This window comes from Sminthopsis crassicaudata, chromosome 2 (genome assembly GCF_048593235.1).
Source record: "Sminthopsis crassicaudata isolate SCR6 chromosome 2, ASM4859323v1, whole genome shotgun sequence".
In the NCBI taxonomy this organism is placed as follows: Eukaryota; Metazoa; Chordata; class Mammalia; order Dasyuromorphia; family Dasyuridae; genus Sminthopsis; species Sminthopsis crassicaudata.
This window is the reverse complement of record NC_133618.1, coordinates 413,748,911-413,773,648: the sequence shown is the minus strand read 5'-3', so window position 1 is coordinate 413,773,648 and position 24,738 is coordinate 413,748,911. Positions and strand designations below refer to the sequence as shown.

General features: G+C 32.4%; 1 protein-coding gene across 1 annotated transcript in view; it reads right to left on the bottom strand.

Annotated features, from left to right (window-relative positions):
* LOC141552878 (uncharacterized protein C3orf38 homolog) overlaps positions 1-24,434 on the bottom strand; it is a 61,170-nt gene extending 36,736 nt beyond the window's left edge. Inside the window, 1 exon segment of the mRNA XM_074284807.1 lies at positions 24,386-24,434. Within this exon segment, the coding sequence (XP_074140908.1) occupies positions 24,386-24,434 (49 nt within the window).
* Positions 24,435-24,738: the final 304 nt, after the last annotated feature.

Sequence of the window (24,738 nt, the reverse complement as noted above, 5' to 3'; positions counted from 1 at the left end):
TGACTTCCAGTTCATCTTTCTTCATAATTTTTTTTCCTTCTCTGTAGAGAGCCAGAACTCTAAAGAAATATACTTGAAACAAGGTATTTACTCAGTGGAATTGACGAGATAATGGTTCTCTAGTTCACATATATACTTAGTACTTAATATGATGTAATGGTTTTCTAGTTCACAAACATTCAGTATGAGGTAATGATGTAACTGTAATAGGGTACATAAGGGCTAAGAAGGACTGGAAGTTAGACATTCTATCTTTGACCAGCCTCATGGTGTCTCTCATGTCTCTTGCACTAAGATCAAGACTGAGCCAGAATAAAGAAACTAAACTCTATTCTTGACCATTCTAGTGGTTTTTCCTGCTTTGACCTGCTGAAGGACCTCCAGAAAGCTAGTCCAGACATTACACTTCTCCACAGATCTGAGAAGTGAACTATCCTATGTTCTTCTAATTTGCTTATAATATCACACTTTATGTCTAAATCATGAACCCATTTCAATCTTAACTTGGTATATTGTGTTAGATGTGGGTCAATGTCTAGTTTCTGCCATACTAGTGTCCAATTTTCCCAGCAATTTTTGCCAAATAGTGAGTTCTTATCCCAAAAGCTGGGGTCTTTGGGTTTGTCAAACAGTGGATTGCTATAGTAATTGATTATTTTGTCCTGTAATCCTAACCTATTCCACCAATCAACCATTCTATTTCTTAGTCAGTACCAAATGGTTTTGATGACCACTGCTTTATAATATAGTTTTAGATCTGGCACAGCTAGGCCATCTTCATTTACATATTTTTTCATTAATTCCTTTGAAATTCTTGACTTTTTGTTCTTCCAGATGAACTTTATTATTATTTTTTCTAGATCTATAAAATAATATATTGGGAGCTTGATTGGGATGACACCAAATAAGTAGATTAATTTTGTAGTATTGTCATTTTTATTATATTTGCTCAGTATACTCATGAGCACTTGATATTTTTCCAACTGATTAGATCTGACTTTATTTGTATGGAAATTTATATTTGTGTCATATAGCTCCTGACTTTCCCTTGACATATTTTATACTATTGACAGTTATTTTGAATGGAATCTCTCTTAATATCTCTTGCTGCTAGACTTTGTAGGTAATATATAAAAATGCTGATGATTTATGTGGATTTATTTTATATCCTGAAACTTTGATAAAATTATGAATTATTTCTAGTAGTTTTTTAGTTGATTCTCTAGGATTCTCTAAGAATACCATTATATCATCTGCAAAGAATGATAATTTGATTTCCTCATAATGTACTCTAATTCCTTTAATCTCTTTTCCTTTTCTTATAGCCAAAGCTAACATTTTCTGTCCCAGCTCTTTGCCCCAGGCTCCCTGTGCTGCTGATCTGGATTTGGCAGACTGTTCCATTGCCCATTTGCAGCAGACCTGTTCTGAAGGTCTTCCAAGGTGTCCTGCTGTGAATGTGTTGTACTCCAAATATTTGGGGATTCTTTGACTCCAAAACCAGTTTAGAGGCTTAATCTGCTTGGGGTTTGAGAGAAAGTCAGAAAAGGTCCCAGAAAGTCATGTTTTCTCTCCACCATCTTGGCTCCACGCCTAATCGTGAATTCCATGTACTAATTTGAAAATGGAAATAAAAATAGTAAATATCTCACAACATGTAAAGATCAAATGATTTAACACATGTAAAACACTTTACTATCCTCACAGAACTATATTAATGCTGCTGCTGTTACTATTAACATTAATATTAATAATTATTATTTTTATTATTGTGAATACTTCATTTAAATGGTATCTAAAATTAAGTCAAAAAACATCCCTGTGGACTGCCAGAAATTAACATGATATAATATTGTATTTTTATTCATTTTATTAGACATTTCATAATTATATATTTCATCTGCTTCTGGATACACATAGGAGTTTTCCTGGCAACTTGTCACTTAGAGATCAGGAATCTGACATGTTTGCCTTAAGTGAGTTTGTGCTTCTTTGTTTTATGCCTCTTTTTTGATGTAGATTACTGGGCAAAGGACTACAATTTTGAGTTGAACTAGGAATTTCTTTGGATGGGTCAGGAAGAGGTGCACTCAACTACAGTTCTGTCTTGTAATTTGCTGAGCTACTGTTAAAACTCCTATGAGAAACCTTTCCTAAATCTCTCAATTTTTAGCAGTTCTGCTTCCTCCTACTCACATGGAATTATTTTATTTTGTAAAGATCAGTGTTTCTTCTACAACTTCATGTCTTAGAGAGTAGATTGAAACATTTAGAATTAAAGCAATTTGCCAAATTTAAGTAGAGAGTATATTTCAGCAGTAAGATTCAAATTCAAATGATTTTTGAGAATGACTTCTTTTTATTGCCAAAACAAAATGCATGGGTAATTAAAACTTTTGTTCCAATTTTTCCTCATTACCTCCATCCCCTCCCCTAGATGGCAGGCAGTCCCATAAATGTTAAACATGTTAAAGTATATCTTAAATACAATATATGTGTACATATTTATACAGTTATCTTGTTGCGCAAGAAAAACCAGATTTAGAAAGAAGGTAAAAATAACCTAGTAAGAAAAACAAAAATTCAAGCAAACAACAACAGAAAGAGTGCAAATGTTATGTTGAGATCCACATTAATCTTTCAGTGTTCTTCCCACTGGGTATAGCTGGTTCTGTTCATCACTGATCAATTGGAATTGATTTGGATCCTCTCATTGTCAAAGGTAGCTACTTCCATCAGAATTGATCATCATATAGTATTGTTGTTAAAGTGTATAATGCTCTCCTGGTTATGCTCATTTCACTCAGCATCAGTTCATGTAAGTCTCTTTAAGCTTCTCTGTATTCATCCTGCTGGTCATTTCTTACCGAACAATAATAGTCCATAGGATTCATATACCATAATTTATTCAGCCATTCTCCAATTGATGGGAGAATTTCCATTCAATTTCCAGTTTCTAGCCTCTACAAAAGGGCTGCCACAAACATTTTTGCGCATACAGGTCCCTTTTCCTTCTTTAATATCTCTTTGGGATATAAGCCCAGTAGTAACACTGCTGGATCAAAGGGTATACACAGTTTGATAACTTCTTGAGTATAGCTCCAGATTGCTTTCCAGAATTTTTGAATCCATTCACAACTCCCCCAACAAGGCATCAATGTCCCAGTTTTCCCACATCCTCTCCAATATTCATCATTATCTTTTCCTGTCATCTTAGCAAATCTGAGAGGTATGTAGTGGTATCTCAGAATTGCCTTAATTTGCATTTCTCTGAATTTCTCTGATCAATAATGATTTGGAACACCTTTTTATATAACTAGAAATAGTTTCAATTTCATTATGTGAAAATTGTCTATTCAAATCCTTTGGAGAATGGCTTGATCTCTTATAAATTAGAGTCAATTCTTTATATATTTTGAAAATGAGTCCTTTATCAGAACCTTTAACTATAAAATATTTTTCCCAGTATATTGCTTCCCTTTTAATCATGTCTTCATTCATTTATACAAAATATTTTTAATTTTATATAATCAAATTTTTCTATTTTATGATCAATAATGATCTTTAGTTCTTCTCTGGTCACACATTCGTTCTTTCTCCGCAGGTCTGAGAGGTAAACTATCCTATGTTCTTCTAATTTATTTATAATCTCATTCTTTATGTTTATATCATAAACCCATTTTGAATTTATCTTGGTATATGGTATTAAGTGTGGGTCAATGCCTAGTTTCTGCCATACTAGTTTCGAATTTTCCCAGAAGTTTTTGTCAAATAGTGAATTCTTATCTCAAAAGGTGGGATTTTTGGTTTGTCAAATATTATATTGTTATAGTCACTGGCTATTTTGTTCTGTGAGCATAACCTATTCCATTGATCAACAAGTCTATTTCTTATTACTTTTGCACTTCTATCAACCATCTTAGGAGGATGAGGAGGCCTAAACCAAACCCACATATACCAAATGTTTTTTATGACCAGTGCTTTATAATATAGTTTTAGATCTGATACAGCTTGGTCACCTTCATTTGATTTTTTTTTTCATTAGTTCCCTTGAAATTATTGACCTTTTTTCCCAGATGAATTTTGTTGTTATTTTTTCTAGGTCATTAAAATAGTTTCTTGGGAGTCTGGCACTTGGGAGTATAGCACTAAATAAATAGATTAGTTTTGGGAGTATTGTCATCTTTATTATATTTGCTTGACCTATCCAAGAACACTTAATATTTTCCCAATAGTTTGGATCTGACTTTATTTATGTGGAAAGTATTTTGTAGTTTTGCTTATAGAATTCCTGACTTTCCTTTGGAGATAGATTCCCAAATATTTTATACTATTATAAGTTATTTTAAGTGGAATTTCTCTTTGTATCTCTTGCAGTTGGATTTTTTAATGATGTATAAAATTGTTGAGGATTTATGTAATTTATTTTGTATCATGTAATTTTGCTAAACTTGTGGCTTATTTCTAATAGATTTTTAGTAGAATCTCTGAAGTTCTCTAAGTATACCATCCTATCACTTGCAAATAGTGATAATTTGGTTTCCTCATTACCTACTCTTAATTCCTTTAATCTTTTTAAAATCTCTTATTGTCAAAGCTAGCATTTCTAATACAATATTGAATAGTAATGATGATAGTGGGCAACCTTGTTTCACTCCTGATCTTATTGGGAATGGTTCTAGTTTATCACATTAAGCATGATACTTACTGATGGTTCTAATTAGATGCTACTGACTATTTTAAGAAAAAGTCCATTTATTCCTATACTCTTTAGTGTTTTTAATAGGAATAGCTGTTGGATTTTATCAAATGCTTTTTCTGCATCTATTGAGATGATCATGTGTTTTTTGTAAATTTGGCTATTGAAATAGTCAATTATTTTAAAAGTTTTCCTAATATTGAACCAGCCCTGCATTCCTGGTATACATCCTACTTGGTCATAGTGTATTATTCTGGGGATGATTTTCTGTAATCTTTTTGCTAATAATTTGCTGTTTCACTTAATCATTCTTTAGGATAAGATTATTTACATTCCAGTTACTTTTTGGTCTATTTCCCCCTGGCTTTTTATTGAATGTAGTTTTTATGCATTGTAATCTGAAAAGGCTACAGTTGCCTTTCTGCATTTGAATTTGAGGTCTTTATGTCCTAATATATGGTCAGTTTTTGTATAGGCTCCATGAATTGTAGAGAAAAAAGTGTACTCTTTTCTCTCTCCATTTAATTCTCTCCAAAGATCTGTCATACCTAACTTTTCTAGTGTTCTATTTACCTCTTTAACTTCTTTCTTATTTATGTTGTGGTTTGATTTATTTAGTTCTAAGAGTTTAAGGTTGAGATCTCCCACTATTATAGTTTTGCTGTCTATTTCTTCTTACAACTCTCTTAACTTCTCCTTTAGTAATTTAGATGCTATACCATTTGGTGTATATATGTTTAATATTGATATTGCTTCATTATCTATGCTATCCTTTAGCAAGATATAGTGCCCTTCCTTATCTCTTTTAATTACCATCCATTTTTGCTTTTGCTTGATCTGAGATCACATTGTTAATATTTTTTAAAGTTTCTTCCGGAGAAGTCCTAAATGACAAGATATTCAATGAACCCCAAGGTATCATAACCAGTTTTACTCTAACAAGTAAAAACAATCTCCTTTTCTTTGTTGAATATACAGCAGCAGTGTTTTCTCAAAAAAAACCCTGTACTTTGGTGGGTCATTTAGTTCTTTCATCATAATCATCCATCCTATTTCATGACTTTGTCAACATTGAAGTATGTCTTCTTGTCATTATCACCATTTTAATTAGTAGGATAATTGGAAATATCTATCAAGATTTACTTAGTTACACCTTAGGGGCTAGTTTCCTTAAATAAACAAATTTGAAAAGCAAGGGAAAATTCTTTAAAAGTCTGTTTAACACAGCTTCAAGGTGGTAATCTCCAGAATGTTAATTAGATTTGATTCTTTAATGAAAGAGTAGGCATCGCCATTCTCCACTATTGTTCTAGTCTATTATGTAGTAGTAACTGTTCATTTGTTGAAGTGTGTTGAATGCTCATGATTATGTTTTGTGCTATATACAAATAACAGTACTATATAAATCCAATCCAATCCAAGAAGGATGTATTATGTGCCTGCTTTATATTTGACATAAGATTGGCATTAGAAATACAAAGATAAAAAAATGAAAGAGTTCTTATCGTCAAAGAGATTTTATTTTAACAATGTGAATTACACAAGCAGATAAATACATATAACATATATATATGTATTTATATGTTTATATATGTGAAAGTATAAACACATAAAAAAGTAATTTTGAAAAGGTAGATGTAGAGACCACTAAAAGAAAGACATTTTACAGCAAGTATAATTGAACTTGAAGATAGCTTGTTGTTATTGTTGTTCAATTGTGACTGACTCTGTGACCCCATGTGTGGTTTTCTTGGCAAAGATACTGGAGTGTTTTTCCTTTTCCTTCTCCAGTTCATTTTATACATGAGGAACTGAGTCAAACAAGTTTAAGTGATCTCCCCTAAGTCACACAGTTAAGAATTATCCAAAGCCAGATTTGAACTCAGGAAGATGAATCTTTCTGATATTCATAGTGCAACCTAGCATCTCTGGAAAGTAGCAAGGCTTTTTAAAAGACAGAGGTATGGAGGAAGACCATTATTGATCTGTGGGACAATGAAGGAATGGAGTCTGGAGATGGAATGCTGGATATTATAAACAGGAAATATATCAGTTTGGTAGAAGTATAGAGAATAAGAGGAGGAACAATAAAAATAGTTTGGAGCTAGATGGTAAAGGGCTTTAAATGTCAAAATGGTTAGTACATAATCTTAGAAACAATTGGGAACCTCAGAAGATTCTTAAGCAGGGAACTGATATGGTTAGATCTGCAGTTCTAGACTACAAATTTGTGTAGCTATGTGAAGGATGGATTACACAGACAAGAGTCTAGAAATAAGAATAATTAATAGAATATTGTGATAGTCCAGGTAACAAGTGATGAAGGCCTGAGTAAATGAAAAAAATGAGTGAATGGAATTTTTTTCAAGTATTTTTCCAATTGTTCAAGACTGATTTTGATTTTTAAATATTTCCACATATAAGGAATATATGGTAATCGCCAAACATTGAACTTCTCTATAAAGCATAGTCATCATGATAGGAAATGTTGAAATGACTCACCAATTCCTGTTTATCATTTTCAGAAAGTAAATTTAGTAAGTTGGTTGTAATCAAGATCAGGAAGAATTTACCTTTTGCTATAAGCTGTAAGAGAATGGAGTTAGTATGCCTTTGGCAGGTGATTTGATATCAATGTGAGAAAATCAAATGTTGAGAGGACTACATGGATATTCTAAAGCAAAGATATATTCTTCTGAATTGTGGGCACCACAATGTTGTACAAACTGTTATTGTTTGAATTTAGGGAGATAAATTATTCATAATTTCAGGATGACATTTCCAGACAGTGTCTCATGATAATTTATAGTTCTTTCTGTGAGAGAAAGAGGTGAGGACTAGAAATCAGTAAAGATGTTCTAATACTAATTTTGTTGGTATCTAGCTATGTGATCTTGAGTTAGGTACTTAGCCTCTCTGCTTTTCATTTCTTTTCTATCCATGAAATGGAGATGAAAGGAATATTTATGAGACTAAATGGGATGTTTCTGTGGTAGAAGGAGGGCATTGGAAGTCATTTTTTGAGGGGTAGGGAGTGTTTTGTGATCTAATAATTTCGTGATCACAAGGGATCATGGATAATAAAAGCAATGCAAAATTACAATTGCTCTTCAATTTATAGTCTTGAAGAGTTGTCTGAAGGTACTGGAACGTTATGTGTCCAGGATCATAGTTTGTGTCAGAGACAGTGTTCAGAAATAAGATGACTCCAACTATGAGGAGGACTTTTTATCCATTATGGCATGCTAATTCTTTTCCTCTTATTTTTGCCATAAATAAGGAATTAACTCCTGTAGGTAAAACAAGGTAAATTCCTATCATATCATGTTGATCAGTAATTTAAAAAAACCCTATATTTCTCCCTTCCCTTTCTGACAAGAAAGGTATATTGCTAGAAAGGGAAGCAGGGCTTTAAGTCAGAATTCATCCACCAAATAGCACATTATAATCATCTAATATTATTTTTTTTTCTCTAGAGAAAACAATGTATTACTATAGTGATATTATGATGCTGTTTTCAGGAAGGCATTAGACAAAGTATCTCACAGCACTTTTTCAGACAAGATGTAATGATACCTTCTATATGGTAAAACACTTATACATATTTGAAACTGGTGAAATGATGGAGTCTTCCAAATGCTAATTAATGAATCAGTATAAATCAGGAGAGAAGACACTAACATAACTCTACAGAACTTCTCCCTAAACCTTATTGAAAGTACTTTTCATTTTTTAAAATTTATTTTATTATAGCTTTTTATTTACAAAACATATGCATGGGTAATTTTTCAATATTGACCCTTGCAAAATCTTCTGTTCCAAATTTTCCCTTTCTATCTCTCACCTCCTCCCCTAGATGGCAGGTAGTTCAATACATGTTAAATATATATGTTAAATCCAATATATGTATACATATTTATATAGTTGTCTTGCTGCAGAAGAAAAATCAGATCTAGGAAGAAAAAAAACTGTGAAGGAAAAATAATGAAAGCAAACAATAACAGAAAGAATGAAAATGTTATGTTGTGATCCACATTCAGTTCCCATAGTTCTCTCTCTGGTTGTAGATGGCTCTGTTTATTACTGAACAATTGAAACTGGTTTTAATCATCTCATTGTTGAAGAAAGCCATGATTGACAGTACTTTTCGTGGTGATTTAGATTAAGATATAGATGATATGCTTATCAAATCTGTTGATGAAATTAAGCTAGGATATAAAGTTTATATAACATATAATTTTTAATTTATTAGGTTGTTCTTTTAAGGTTTGTGATTGAGTTATCTCTTCAGAATTCTAAAAGAAAGAGTTTCTATGAGAAATAGTTGCTGTGGGAATTTGTTTAATTTATTTCCCTTTCTTTAATCTTCATCCAAATGCATGCTCTTTTTTCTCCTTATCCTACTGGTTTAAAGCTTTCTATGCAGAAGCATATCTTTTTATTATATAATACTAGATCTTTATCTGCTTTGCATAATCTATTCCTTTTCAATAATTTATACTCTTCTAGTTTCATATTCTAGTGATGGATCATATTTTAATAAGTCTTAGTTATGAGCCAAAGTTTAGCTACCTGTCAAGTACATTATTAGAGTGTCAATGACTAATGAGACTCATTTTTTCATAGATATGTCTTTTTGGACCCCCATTTTGAAGTTCATCAGTTTAAGATTAAGGATCTACATTTTGTCAGTGGAGTGGGAACCACCTTAAGCTCTCCTCTGCACTTTGCACTGAATTAATCTCTCTGAATTAAGGATGTATACAGGCAGAGGTAATTTATTACATGTTTTTATTGTAACCTTGAAGTCAGACCTTTGTTAACCAATTTCTTTAACTTCTCTACCTTTATTCCATACCAATTATTTATAATAAAATTCTACATTTTCTTGTCTTTAGAATTCCTTAGCAATTCTAAGGATTCAGGTATCTTGGCCTATTTTCTATGGAACATGTTCACAGAGTATTGGTGTGAAATTGAGGTGTGTGCAGATGGTTCCTGTGCTATTCATTGAATCTAAAGGAAGCCAAATGTGGTCTCACAGGAAATATCTATGCACAGTGGTTCACAGGTTTCACAGTGCTAGTTTATTAACACATCCCAGAAAGGGTAGGTCAATATGCTTGAAAAGCTTATAATTTTTACCAAAAAACCACAGTACTTAAACTTTCAGTTGAACTCATCTTAAAGATATTTGAATTTATTTTTTACTTGCGATGCAAAGAAAAAATATCCTTTTTGGTATCTTAAATGGAAGTGGAAAACAGATTTAAAATAATAGCAATATATTGATTAAAAAGATATGTTAACCACAGACCAAAAGCCAAAGGATACAGAAAATATCCTGAAAATTACTCTATCTTACTTAAGTGTTTGACTACTGGGTGAGAACATCAAGGCAATAGGAAGGTGATTTGGCTCAAGATAAAATCACTCATGGCTGATTATTTTTGCTTTTTAATTGTGTGGAAATATTTTCATAAAATATTGAAAATTAATACAAATCAAAGAATAGATAAATCCAATGTAACTACCTAAATAGGAAATCCACCCCTTCCTTACCACATTCCAGCTATTTTGCATACATATCTAGTTAAACCTTGACAAACATCTGTATTTTTATACATTGATCCTGACATTTATGTAGCTAAAATGCAGAAATGTATTGTGTACTTTTGCACATGAAGTTTAATAATAGTGCAGGAAAGGCAGATGAATAGAATATGTAGGTCACCTATGTATTGAAGTTCCATTGGCACATCAAAGAAAATCAAGAGTGGACCAGAAGGTATCATTAACCACACTTTATTTTATTTTATTTTTCTGACCGCATAATATGATTTCATTGCCATTTCTCTCTCCTGAGCTCTAGTCATGCATCTCCAGCTGTCTGTTATACATTTCAAACTTGACATGTCTATGCATATCTTAAATCAAGCTGAACAAAGCTGAATTGTCTATCACTCTAAATCCATTTATCTTTTGAACTTCATTTTGTTGAGGGTTCCATTATTCCTTAAGGCATCTAGATTCAAAATCTTAGCATTTTCCTTGACTCCTTATATTTTTCTATATCATATAACCAATTAATTGCTAAATCTTATCTTTTCAACACATCACATCTATGCTTTTCTTTCTAACCCCTAATTGAAATTTAATATTAATTTCAATTATGAATGAAAGCAACAAAACATTATTCTGAGAAGGGATCCATGGGTTTTACCAAGTACCAAAGGGACTCATGACACAAAAGGGACTCCTGACAGAGAAATTTTAAAATATTCTTATTTATTGCTCTCCTCTTCATATTCTTCCTATGACACTGATAATTATTGTTTATGAGCCTGGGTCTTCTCTAATAAATGAATTTATTCTTTCATCAGCTAATTGATTATAACTTGAAATCATAGTGAGTTTGGCAAATGGATCTGAGGGGTTTCTTCTATTTCAGAGAATGTATTAAGTATGATAACTTTTTGAGCATAGTTCCAAATTGCTCTCCAGAATGGCTGGATCCATCATGAGTTTATTTCTATTCCCAATACCTAGTACCATGTATGACAAATAGTCATTCAGTATCCAAAACCTCAAAGAGTTTGATATATAGCGTGCCACACAAGATTTCCTCAGGGACAATCATAAAGGAAAACATAGGGAAAATCACCAGGCTATTTTAGCTGCCATTAATTAAATGACCTACCACTCATTTTACTAGGTTAGATGTCTTAGGCGTCTTATTCTATTAACACTATGAGGTATGATGTTGAGGAACACTTTTAGTATAAACATTTTCCTCCATAGCTTTCCATAGTACTTGAACTTATAAAACTTATACTTCAGAAAAACTTTATTGTTGTGTAGATGTATTATCTGGTGACTCATCAACCACTTACCTCCTACAGCTAAGTTCTTCATTTTTTTTTTTACTTTAAAAAAATGAAGTAAATACAAAACAATAAAAAACAAAATTAGCCAAAAGAAAAAAAATATAAACCATTGTGTACCCAGCAGAATATCAGGGAGTATTCAAAATATATAACAATAAATTTCCATTTCAAGAAAGCATATATAATAACAGAAGAGATTATATTAATGAGTGTCCATCTTTTCTTTGTTTCCTTGTAGGTTATTCTTTTATTCTCTGATGTGAACTTTTTGCTTTATTCTCCTTCCCCTCTTCCCTCCCCCACCCACTTCACCCATCTCCTCCAGACAGCTTACAGTTAAGCACAGATGACTTTGTCTAAGATTACTGTTTACCAGTCCTACTTTTTTCTAATAAATTCTACTTCTGATCTTTATTATAGAGTTTGTGTATATTTCTTATTTCCTATTCATGCTAACTTTTCTATTTAAATTCTGCTCCTTAACTTTTCTTGCTATTATTTAATTTCCCCCCACCCATGGATCCCATCCTTATCTTCTCCCCTCATCCTTTTCCTCCCTCTTCATCCTGTTCCCACTAAACTACACACATTGTCCCTCTCCTATTAATCTAAATACTCTTCTGTACTCCACCTTATCCTTTGCCACCTTCCCCCCTCTGTTTATTCATTTCTCATTAATCTACACACCTTATCCCACTACTATAATTCTATACATTCTTTTAATCCAACTTTATCCTGTTTCTTCCCTCTTTATTTCTTTATAGATTTTGAAAAATGATATATCCTTTATGGTAGATAGATAGATAGATAGATAGATAAAGTTGCCTTTTTAAACCCATTCCTGATATGAGTCTCAATAGTACAAATTCTCCCTCCTCTAATCGATCTATTCTTCTGCACCTCATTTATATAATATATTACTATTTTTATGTTTTTCTAGGCAGTTTTGTTTGTTGAGTCAGATTATTCTCAATTATATCCCAATCATTCTTTTCTTTTCTTTTTAATTAGAGACTTTTTATTTTCAAAACATATGCATGGATAATTTTCAACCTTCATCTTTGCAAAAGCTTGTGTTCCAAATTTTTTCCTCCCTTCCCCACACTCCCTCCTGTAGACAGCAAATAATCCAACATGTTAAATATGTGCAATTTTCTATACATATTTTCACACAAAAAAATCAGAAGAAAAAGGAAAAAATATAAAGCAAACAACAAAAAGATTGAAAATACTATTCTGTAATCCATACTCAGTTCCCACCACCCTTTCTCTGGGTGCAGATTGCTATCTTCATCACAAGACCATTGGAAACTGGCCTGATTCATTATTGCTGAGAGCCACATCCAGCAGAATGGATAATTATATAATCTTGCTGTTGCCATATACAATGATGTCCTGGTTCTCTTACTTCACTTAGAATTAATTCATGTAAGTCTCTCCAGGTCTCTCTGAAATCATCCTGCTGATCATTTCTTATAGAAAAATAATATTCCATAACATTCATATACCATGACTTATTCAGCTATTCTTCAACTGATGGGTATCTACTCAGTTTCTAGTTTCTTGCCTCTATAAAAAAGGGCTGCCACGAACAGTTTTGCCTTGAATGTAAAAAAAATGCCCACTTTATTATTACCTTCTAATATTGTCTGCATTGACTTTGTACAGAAGTCAATATAATTAAAATTATCCATATTGTATTCCATAATGTATTCCAGTTCTTTTCTGGTCACAAACTCCTTCTCCACAGATCTGAGAGGTAAACTTTGTTTTTCTAATTTGCTTATGATATCACTTTATGTTTAAATCATAAACCCATTTTGACCTTATCTTGGTATAAGGTGTTAGATGTGGGTCAGTACAAAATTTCTGCCATAATAATTTCCAATTTTTTTTCCAGCAGGTTTTGTCAAATATCGAGTTCTTATCCCAAAAACTGGGTTCTTGGATTTGTCAAACATTAGATAACTACAGTCTTTGATTATTTTGTCCTGTGAACCTAACCTATTCCACTGAGCAAGAACTCTATTTCTTAGTCAGTACTAATGCTTTTGATGACTGCTGCTTTATAATATGGCTTTATGTCTGGTATAACTAGGCCACCTTAATTTGCATTTTTTTTCGTTAATTCCCTTGGAATTCTTGACCAGATGATTTTTTTATTATTATTTTTTCCTAAACTCTGTAGTGTTTTTAATAGCAATGTGTCTAAATAGGATTTTGTCTAATGCTTTTTCTCCATCTATTGAGATATCATATGATTTTTGTTAGTTTGATTACTATTCAATTTGATTACTAGTCAATTATGCTAATAGTTTTTCTAATATTAAACCAGCCCTGCATTCCTGGTACAAATCCTCCTTGGTCATGGTGTATTATTCTGGGGATAACTTTCTGTAATCTCTTTATAAGTTTCAAAAGAAAGTCATTTTTTCTTTCCTTTTTATCTTTTCAATTCTTTTCTTGAGTTAGGTATTTGAAGATCAAAATTTCTGTTCAGCTTTGGTCTTTTCATCAGATAAATGATATTCATCTGTTTCATTGAATGCCCATATTTTCCCCTGAAAAATAATGCTTAAATTTTCTGTATAAGTGATTCTTGCCTGAAATTTAAGTTTCTTTGCCTTTCAGAATATCTGATTCCAGGCCCTTTGATCCTTTAAAGTGAAAGCTGCTTAGTTCTGGGTAATCCTGATTGTGGTTCCTTAATATTTGAATTTTTTTTTCTGGCTACTTACAGTATTTTATCCATGATCTGATAATTCTGAAGTTTAGCTACAATATTCCTTGAATTTTTCATTTTCGGGTCTCTTTCAGGAGGCAATTAATGAATTCTTTTAATTGCTATTTTACTCTCTGATTCTAGAACATCAGAGCAGTTTTCCTTGATGATTTCCTGAAAGATGCTGCCTAGGCTTCTTTTTTTTCATCATGGTTTTTATCTCCTTTTGCATTTGGTCAACTAAACTTTTAAATGAGGTATATTGTTCATTGGTTTTTTCCAATTCATAAATTCTGCTTTTCAATGAATAAATTTCTTTTTGAAATCTATGTTTTAAGGTGTTATATGCTTTTTCCATTTAAGTAAATCTATTTTTAAAGAGTTTTCTTCAAAAAATTTCTGTTGTTCCTTTTCCAAACTCTCTTGCTCATTTCTTTTTTTCCCATTTTTCTTCTAACTCTCTTTTAAGATCCTTTTTGAATTCTTCCAAGAGAGCTTTATAATATGAGGACCAACTCATATCAGACTTAAGGGCTTAATCTGGAGATGATTTGCCTTTGGGATCCTGTTATCTTTCTCCATAAAAGCTATCTATGGAAGGAGTTATTTTGACTTTTTTGCTCATTTTTCAAAAGGTTGAAAACTTCCTCTAGGACAAAGGGGAGATTATCCTAAACTTCCTCTACAGGTGACAGTGGCTTTACATTGCTTTGGCTGATGCTGCAGACTTCCTTCAAGTTCTGGGTAGTCATGGCCAAGCTCTGCATTATTCTGGGGTTCATAGGTTCATTATTTGTCTTTTATATTTGCATTGGATGTCTCACAACTAATCAGCTGATCCACTGGCTTACAACCAGAAGAGAATAGTCAATGCTGCTGTATTTTGGCTAAGACCCTCCTGGTAGATTCCCCAGCCTGTGAATATCATACCACCTTGGGTTCTTGTGCTACACCTGCCAAATATTTGTTCAGATATTCTTTGGAGTAAGAGAAGTTTGTTATATATATATATATATATATATATTACTTCAGTATTCTCTGAAGATGAATCCCAGTCTTCCTTATTCCCATAGTAAGTGTCTATGATTGAATTCTTTCTTTTCCAGTTAATTTTTTTTTCATGAGAAGTATTAGTGGAAGCACTTTTATTGCTAATCATGGGATGGGAAGATGGTGCCTCTAATTTCACTTCACCTCTCCCCTCCAATCTGGAGCCCAAAATCAAAAGCTTCACCCTCCTGAAAGTACTTACAGCCATGAGCATCCCTGCCCCAGTGCTTCTGCATTCAACTAGTATGCGGGTCCCTTCTTTCCCAGGGCTAAGTTTCTGCAGCACAGCTGGGATGATTAGGAAATCAGTTCAAGTTCCCTTAGTCTTCACAGCTGATTCTTCATATTGTCTGAGAGGTGAAAGTTCCTGTGACTTGGACTGAGATTACAGTCAAACTCATCTAGGCTCAAAGTTCCCTGCTTCCCATTTCTGTGGAGCTAGTTTGGAGTTGTTTGAATATCACACTGGTTATTCCATGGCCTGGCTTTTTTCTTCCATTTTTTGGGGCTGATCCAGAAGGATTCCTGTTCTGTACATAGTCTTCTTTGTTTTCCATTAGTCTCTAATTTCTCTGAGGTACAAATTTGTTTTATTTATGGGAGAAATCTGGAGAGCTTGAAATTTTCTGACCTACTTTGACATCTTCCCAGAATCCTCCTCTCTAGGTAGGTTCTTAATAATGTTAATGATGAATGCCTTTATTTTAATTTCTTTTGTTTGAAGTTCCAGCTATTTAAAATATATTAATTGTTGCTAATAAGTTGGTCACTCAATAGCCAACCAATAAACATTTATTAAAAGCCTACAATGTATCAGCCACTTTGCTAAACACTGGGGATATGAAAAGAAATGAATGATAGATTCAAATCTCCAAGAGACCCCAATCTAACAGAGAGACAACAAGCAAATAAATATGTACAAGCAGGATATAGAAAAGATAGATAGGAGACAAGAGAAGAAAGTACTAGAATTAAATCCAATAGAAACAGTAGTGCTGATATGAATAATAATAATAATAATAATAATAATAATAATAATAATAATAATAATGAATTCAATAGAATTCATTATTCTCACTAATCACAATTTGGATTTATTACCTGAAAAGAAATCAGGATACTTCAAGAAAGGAAGAGGTAAATTCTAATAGAGATTAAAAGTAGAAGTTCAAAACAAAAACTTTGGTTAGGGAAAGAGAAGGGGGTTTTGGATAACTTGAAACTTGAAAGCAGCATTAATGTTCTCAGCAAGGATAGATAAGGAACAAAGAAGAATAACAACCAAGTTACTCCTGGACACAGGTTAGGAAGTGAGACTCACTAGGAGATAACATTCTTTGACTTGAGTTCATACTTTAACCTATAATAAGTTGACATTTTTAATGTTTATATTAGGAAACAAATCTACTTTTTCCAGAAAGGAATTAAATGAATCCCTGAGAGTTAAATAAGAATGGAAAATAGTCAACCCTCAATCAATTACCTATTGCTCATCTCAGAAAGCATAGTTTTATTCTTTCAGCAATATGGTAAAAGCTATTTCCTTTATATGCATAGAAACTATAATGCCTAGAAAGTATAAAAACTCTCTGGTGTATTGTGTGAAACTCTAAAACAGGTTTTCTTTGTCTGACTTTTATTTCTGTTTTATGTGAAAAATAAAGTCCCTGTGAATATGACCTGATTCTGGAAATATGAATATACAGTTAATTTAGGTTATTGGCATGAGAAGATCTAAGGTTTATATCCTTTTTATGATTAAGCATTTTTAATAAGGCTTTCATAAATGTGCATATTTTAGTTCTGGAAGATCCTGTTCTTTATGGCATGCAAGTATCTATTTTTTGATAAATCTGTAAAAGCTTCAAGCCCCCAGGAGACAGTAACCTGCAGGGGCACATAATTTTCAAAGAAAGGCAGATCAATGTTGAAATCTAGCTTAGGATCCATAGATGCTTTGTCATGTACAGTAGAGCACTGTTCTTGGAGTCAGGGCAACCTGAGTTTAAATCTGGATTCAGACATTCCCTAGCTGTATCATCCTGGGCAAGTTACTTAATCTCTATTCGCGATTATTGCCTTAGGATGAAACATGAAAGGGGGGAAAGGACAAAGAGAAACATTATAATAACTGTAGTGTTAAAGGTATAATTTGAAAAAAACGTGATTCTTTTAAAAAATGAAGTATTAACTTTAGTTATGACTTCCCTGTGTTGTAATTGCATCACTGATTTTTTGATCCCAAGTGAAGGGCTTTATATTTAGAATGAATAAATTTCATCTTATTAGATTTTACTCATTATTTCATCCTGTCCCAGTCTCTTAGATCTTGACTCTATTAGCCAACTTCATGTCATTTCTAACTCTGAGGAGCTTAAAAATCAATATTTTTATCTGAGTCTTTGATAAAAATGTTGAAGAGAACAAGAGTAAGAATAAAGTTTTCTCCATCTGAAACTCTTCCAGGCTAACAGCAATTCATTGATCAACATTATGTCAAGACAATCAATTAATTCTAAATCTTTATAGCTTTACCACCATCTAGTCTACATCCTATAGAATCATAGAATCACAGCTTCTAGTATGAGAAGTAATCTCAAAGATCATTTTGTTCTACTGATACCTGAATAAGGATCCCCCCAATAAAGGATATAAATGTTTATCCAGCTTTTACTTGGAGAATTCCAGGATGGAAGACGCTATACTACCTTTGAAAATACTTCTTTTCACCTTTGGACTGGTCTAATTGTTACAAAGGTTTGCCTTTGATTGTTTTTTTTTTTTTTTACATATACATACATACATACATACATATATATGTATCTGTTTATTCAACATATATGTTGTACAAGCTATATAACAGAATTTTTCAGTAATCTAAGTAAAATTTTAATCTTTGAAGATTTTATTTTTTAAATTAATTTTTATTATAGATTTTTATTTATAAAACATATGCATGGGTAGTTTCTCAATACTGATCCTTGCAAAACCTTCTGTTCCAACTTTTCTTCTCCTTTCCCTCATCCCCTCTACTAGATGGCAAGTAGACCAATACATGTTAAATATGTTAAAGTATATGCTAAATACAATATATGTATAAATATTTATAGACTTATCTTGCTTCTCAAGAAAGATCACCTCTAGAAAGAAGGTTAAAAAAATCCTGAGAAGGAAAACAAAAATGCAAGCAAACAATAATAGAAAGAGTGAAAATACTATGTTATGGTCCACTCTCATATTTCACATAGGTCTCTCTCTGGGTGGAGCTGATTCTCTTCATTACTGAGCAACTGAAATGATTTGGATCATCTCATTGTTGAAGAAAACCATCAGAATTGATCATCATATAGTATTGTTGCTGAAGTGTACAATGATCTCCTGGTCCTGCTCATTTCACTCAGCATCAGTTCATGTAAATCTTTCCAAGCTTCTTTGTATTCATCCTGCTGGTCATTTCTTATTGAACAATAATATTCTATAACATTCATATACCACAATTTACCCAACCATTCTCCAACTGATGGGCATCCATTCATTTCCCAGTTTCTAGCCACTACAAAAAGGTCTGCCACAAATATTTTGGCACATAAGAGTCCCTTTCCCTTCTTTAAGATGTCTTTGGGTTATAAGCCCAACAGTAACATTGCTACATCAAACGGAATGCACAATTTGATAACTTTTTGAGCAAAGTTCCAAATTGCTCTCCACAATGGTTGTATCCATTTGCAATTCCACCAACAATGTATCAGAGTCCCAGTTTTCCCACATCCCCTCCAACATTTGTCATTATCTTTTCCTGTCATCTAGCCAATGTGAGAAGTGTGTAGTGGTATCTCAGAGGTGTCTTAATTTTGATTTCTCTGATCAATAGTGATTTGTAGCACTCTTCCATATGAGTGTAAATAGTTTCAGTTTCATCCTTTGAAAATTGTCTGTTCATATCCTTTGACTATCAATTGGAGAATGGCTTGATTTCTTATAAATTAGAGTCAATTCTATATATATTTTGAAAATGAGGCCTTCATCAGAACTGTAAAAATGTTTTACCAGTTTGTTGCTTCCCTTCTAATCTTGTTTGCATTAGTTTTGTTTATACAAAAGCTTTTTAATTTGATATATTAAAATTTTCTATTTTGCGATCAATAATGATCTCTAGTTCTTTTTGGTCACAAATTCCTTCCTCCTTCACAAGTCTGAGAGGTAAACTATCCCATGTTCCTCTAATTTATAATCTTGTTTTTTATGCCTAAATCATTGACACATTTTTGATCTTATCTTGGTGTATGGTGTTAAGTGTGGGTCCATGCCAAATTTCTGTCATACTAATTTCCAGTTTTCCGAGCAGTTTTTGTCCAATAATGAATTCTTATCCAAAAGTTGGCATCATTGGGTTTGTCAAACACTAGATTGCTATAGTTATTGACTATTTTGTCCTGTGAATTTAACTATTCCACTGATCAACTAAACTATTTGTTATTCAATACCAAATGGTTTTGGTGACTGCTGCTTTATACTATAGTTTTAGATCAGATACAGCTACGCCACCTTAATTTGATTTTTTTTCCATTAATTCCCTTGAAATTCTCAACCTTTTGTTCTTCCATATGAATTTTATTGTATTTTTTTTAGGTCATTAAAATTGTTTCTTGGGAGTCTGATTGGTATAGCACTAAATAAATAGATTAGTTTGGGGAGTATTGTCATCTTTATTATATTCTCTCAACCTATCTAAGAGCAATTAATATTTTTCCAATGATTTAATTCTGACTTTACTTGTGTAGAAAGTATTTTGTAATTTTGCTCATATAATTCCTGACTTTCTTTTGGTAGTTAGATTATCAAATATTTTATGCTATTGACAGTTATTTTGAATGAAATTTCTTTTTGAATCTCTTGCTGTTGGATTTTGTTGATGATGTATAAAAATGCTAAGGATTTATATAGATTTATTTTGTATCCTGCAACTTTGATAAAGTTGTGAATTATTTCTAATAGCTTTTTAGTAGAATCTCTAGGGTTCTCTAAGTATACCATCATATCATCTGCAAAGAGTGATAATTTGGTTTTCTCATTACCTACTCTAATTTCTTTAATCTCTTTCTCAACTCTTATTGCCAAGGCTAGTGTTTCTAATACAATATTGAATAGTAATGGTGATAGTGGGCAACCTTGTTTCACTCCTGATCTTACTGGGAAAGATTCCAGTTTATCCCCATTACATATGATGTTTATTGCTGATTTTAAATAGATGCTCCTTTCTATTTTAAGGAAAAGTCTACTTATTCCTATACTCTTATACTTTTTATATACTCCTATACTTTTTATTAGGAATGAATGTTGGATTTTATCAAATGCTTTTTCTACATCTATTGAGATGATCATATGGTTTTTGTTAATTTGGTTATTGATATAATCAATTATGCTAATGGTTTCCCTAATATTGAACCAGCTCTGCATTTCTGGTATATATCCTACTTGGTCATAGTGTATTATCCTGGGGATGGTTTTCTGTAATCTTTTTGCTAAATTTTTTAAAGATTTTAGTATCAATATTCATTAGGAAGATTGGTCTATAATTTTTTTTCTATGTTTTCAACATATCTGGTTTAGGTATCAGTATAATATCTGTGTCATAAAAGGAATTTGGTAGGCTTTCTTCATTCCCTATTTTTTCAAATAGTTTATATAGCATTGGAATTAATTGTTCCTTAAATATTTGGTAGAACTCACAGTTATATCCATCTGGTCTTAGGAATTTTTTTTTAGGGATTTGATTAATAACTTGTTCTAATTCTTTTTTCTAAGGTGGGACTATTTTATCAATTTACTTCTTCCTCTGTTAATCTGTGCAAGCTATATTTTGGAAGGTATTCTTACATTTCATTTAACTTATTGAATTTATTGGTATAAAGCTGGGCAAAGTAACTTCTAATTATTGCCCTAATTTCCTCTTTATTAGTGACGAGTTCTCCCTTTTCATTTTTAAGGCTGAAAATTTGACATTCCTCTTTCCTTTTTTAAATCACATTTGCTAAGGGTTTATCTATTTTTTAAAAAATAGAACCAACTCTTAGTTTTATTAATTAATTTAATAGATTTTTTACTTTCAATTTTATTAATCTCTCCTTTAACTTTTAGAATTTCAAGTTTAGGGTTTGACTGGGGGTTTTTAATTTGTCCCTTTTTGAGCATGTTTAGTTGCAAGCCCAATTCATTGACCTTCTCTTTATCTATTTTATGCAAGTAGGCCTCTAGAGATATAAAATTTTCCTTTATTACCACTTTGGCTACATCCCACACATTTTGCTATGACATCTCATTATTGTCATTTTCTTGTTATTAATTATGTCTATGATTTGCTGTTTTACCCAATCATTCTTTAGTATGGGATTATTTAGTTTCCAATTATTTTTTGTCTGTTTTCTCCTGGCTTTTTAATGAATGTAATTTTAATTGCATTGTGATCTAAAAAAGGATGCATTTACTATTTCTGCCTTACTGCATTTGAATTTGAGGTTTTTATGTTCTAATATATGGTCAATTTTCATATAGATTCCATGAATTGCTGAGAAGAAAGTCTATTCCTTTCTGTCTCCATTTAGTTTTCTCTGAACATCTATAATATCTAACTTTTCTAGCATTCTATTTACTTCTTTGACTTCTTTCTTATTTATTTTGTGGTTTGATTTTTCTAATTCTGAGAATGCAAGGTTGAGATCTCCCACTATTATAGTTTTGCTGTCTATTTCTTCTTGCAGCTCTCTTAATTTCTCTTTTAAGAATTTAGATTTTATACCACTTGGTACATATAAGTTTAATATTGATATTGCTTCATTAGCTATGCTACCCTTTAGCAAGACATAGTGCCCTTCTTTATCTCTTTTAATTAGATAAATTTTTGCTTTTGCTTGATATGAGATCAGGATGGCTACCCTGCTTTTTTGACTTCACCTGCAGCATAGTAGATTCTGCTCCAATCTTTTATTTTACTCCATATGCATCGCCCTGCTTCAAGTTTGTTTCCTGTAAACAACATATTGTAGGATTCTGAATTTTAATCCGGTCTGCTAACCACTTCCTCTTTATGGGAGAGTTTATCCCATTCACATTTTTGGTTAAATTTTCCAATTCTCTATTACTTGTTATCTTGTTACCCTTGCTTATGCTTTTCTCCTTTCCTTGCCACTTACCTCCCACAGCCTTCCCTTTTTAGTATCCCTCCCCTCACTTCAGAGTTCTTACCCCTATTTTACCATTTTTTCTCACAATTTCTATATTCCCTTCCTCTTAGCTTACTCTTTCTTTTTTCATTTTTCCCTTCTTACTTTTCAATGAGGTGGGAGAAGTTTCATCACAAATCAAATATGTCTAATATTTTTTCTCTTTAAGCCAATTCTGATTAGAGTAAGAAACACATTATGTTCACCCCCTCCATTCTTTCTCTGAGATATAATAGGTTTCCTTTGCCTCTTTGGGAAATGTAGTACCCTCACTTTACCCTTTTTCTGGTACAATTTCCTTTCTACCTCTAGTTTCTAGAATAAATTATACAGGTGTTTTTTATATATCTTTATAGCAGAAATATAGTTCCCAAGATTTCTTTTTATCTTTTTAGATTTCTCTTGAGTTCTATATTTGGAGATCACACTTTTTGTTTAGTTCTGTTTTTTTCATTAGAAAAAGATGAAATTCACTTATTTCATTGAATTTCCATCTTCTTCCTTGGGGAAAAATGCTCATTTTGGCTGGGTAAATTATTCTTTGCTGCATAGCAAGTTCCTTAGCCTTTTGGAATATCAGATTCCAGGCCCCTTGATTTTTTTTAATGTGGATGCTGCTAGATCCTAGGTAATCCTTATTGCAGCTCCTCTATATTTGAATTGATTTTTTTTCTAGCAGCTTTTAGTATTTTTTTCCTCCATCTGATAGTTCTGGAATTTAGCCACTATATTTCTTGGATTTTTGATTTTAGAGTCACTTTCTGTAGGTGATCAATGAATTCTTTCAATGTCTATTTTACCCTCTTTTTCTATAGCATGTCTTTTTCTATAGGCAGTTCTCTTTGATAATTTCCTGGAAAATAGGGTCCAGGCTCTTTTTTTCATCATATTTTTTCAGGAAGTCCAATAATTCTCAGATTATCTCTCCTAGATCTATTTTACAAGTCTGTCCTTTTCTCAAGAAGATATTTGACATTTTTCCCATTGTTTCATTTGTTTGGTTTTGCTTGACTTATTCTTGGTGTCTCCTCAAGTCATTCATTTTCATCTGTTCAATTCTGATTTGTAATGAATTATTTTCTTCACTCACTTTTTTAATATCTTTTTCTAATTGTTCAATTGAGTTTTTAAGTGAGTTCTTTTGTTCTATGGAATTTTTTCCCATTTCACCAATTTTATTTTTTGGAGAGCTATTTTCTTTTTCTAGTTCACTAATTCTGTTTTTTTTAAGGATTTGATTTCTTTATCCACTCTATCTTTAAATGAGTGGGATGAATTATCCATACTCTCTTGGCAAGCTTCCCTTTCCTTTTCCCATGTTTTTCTAGCTCTCTTGTGAGAGCCTTTTCAACGTCTTCTATGAGAGTTTTGTGTGTTGAGGACCAGATCATATCCCCTTTTGGGGATTCATCTAGAGATAGTCTGTTTTTAGTCTTCTCAGGGTTTAAGTCTGTTTTCTATCCATATAGAAGCTATCAATAGTTAAAGTCCATTTTAATTTTTTCCTCTACAGAATGCAGGGGCAGCAGTGAGGCACTAGCAGGACAACAATGACTGTGCTGTGTCTGCTCTCTGAGACTGTGAGAGCATGCTGAGTCACTCCACGTGAGTGTGGCCAGGTCCCAAGAGATCATAGCTTTTTAGGGTTACAGTCTTTACCTCCTGTGTTTACAGCTTCTTTGCTAATCTATTATTGGCTTGCTGCCAGGGCAAAGTAGCCACACTGTGGTAAAGATCTCCCTGAAGAAAAGGCTAAGATCATACCCCACCCCCCTCAGGTATGCTCAGTGTGAGCTACCTTATTTACTCTCACTATCTGCTGAGCTGCCACTTCCTGCCTTCAGTCTGAGTCCCATCTTACGGTCCCTACCCAAAAGTAAAAACAGGCCTTTTCTGGCAAATTTTGAGGATATCTTCTGTTGGTAATTATTTATGGGTTTTTGGTTTTTTTCATTCAAGCACTAATTCTGAGGCCTTGTCATGAAATAAAGTATTTTGAGAGCAAAGATGGATTTAAATAGATGTGTCCTCTCCACCATCTTGGCATGAAGTGAATGTAGTTTTTATTACATCGTGATCTGAAAAGGATGCATTTACTATTTGTCTTTCTGTATTTGAATTTGAGAACTTTAGTGTCCTAATAGATGGTCAATTTTTGTA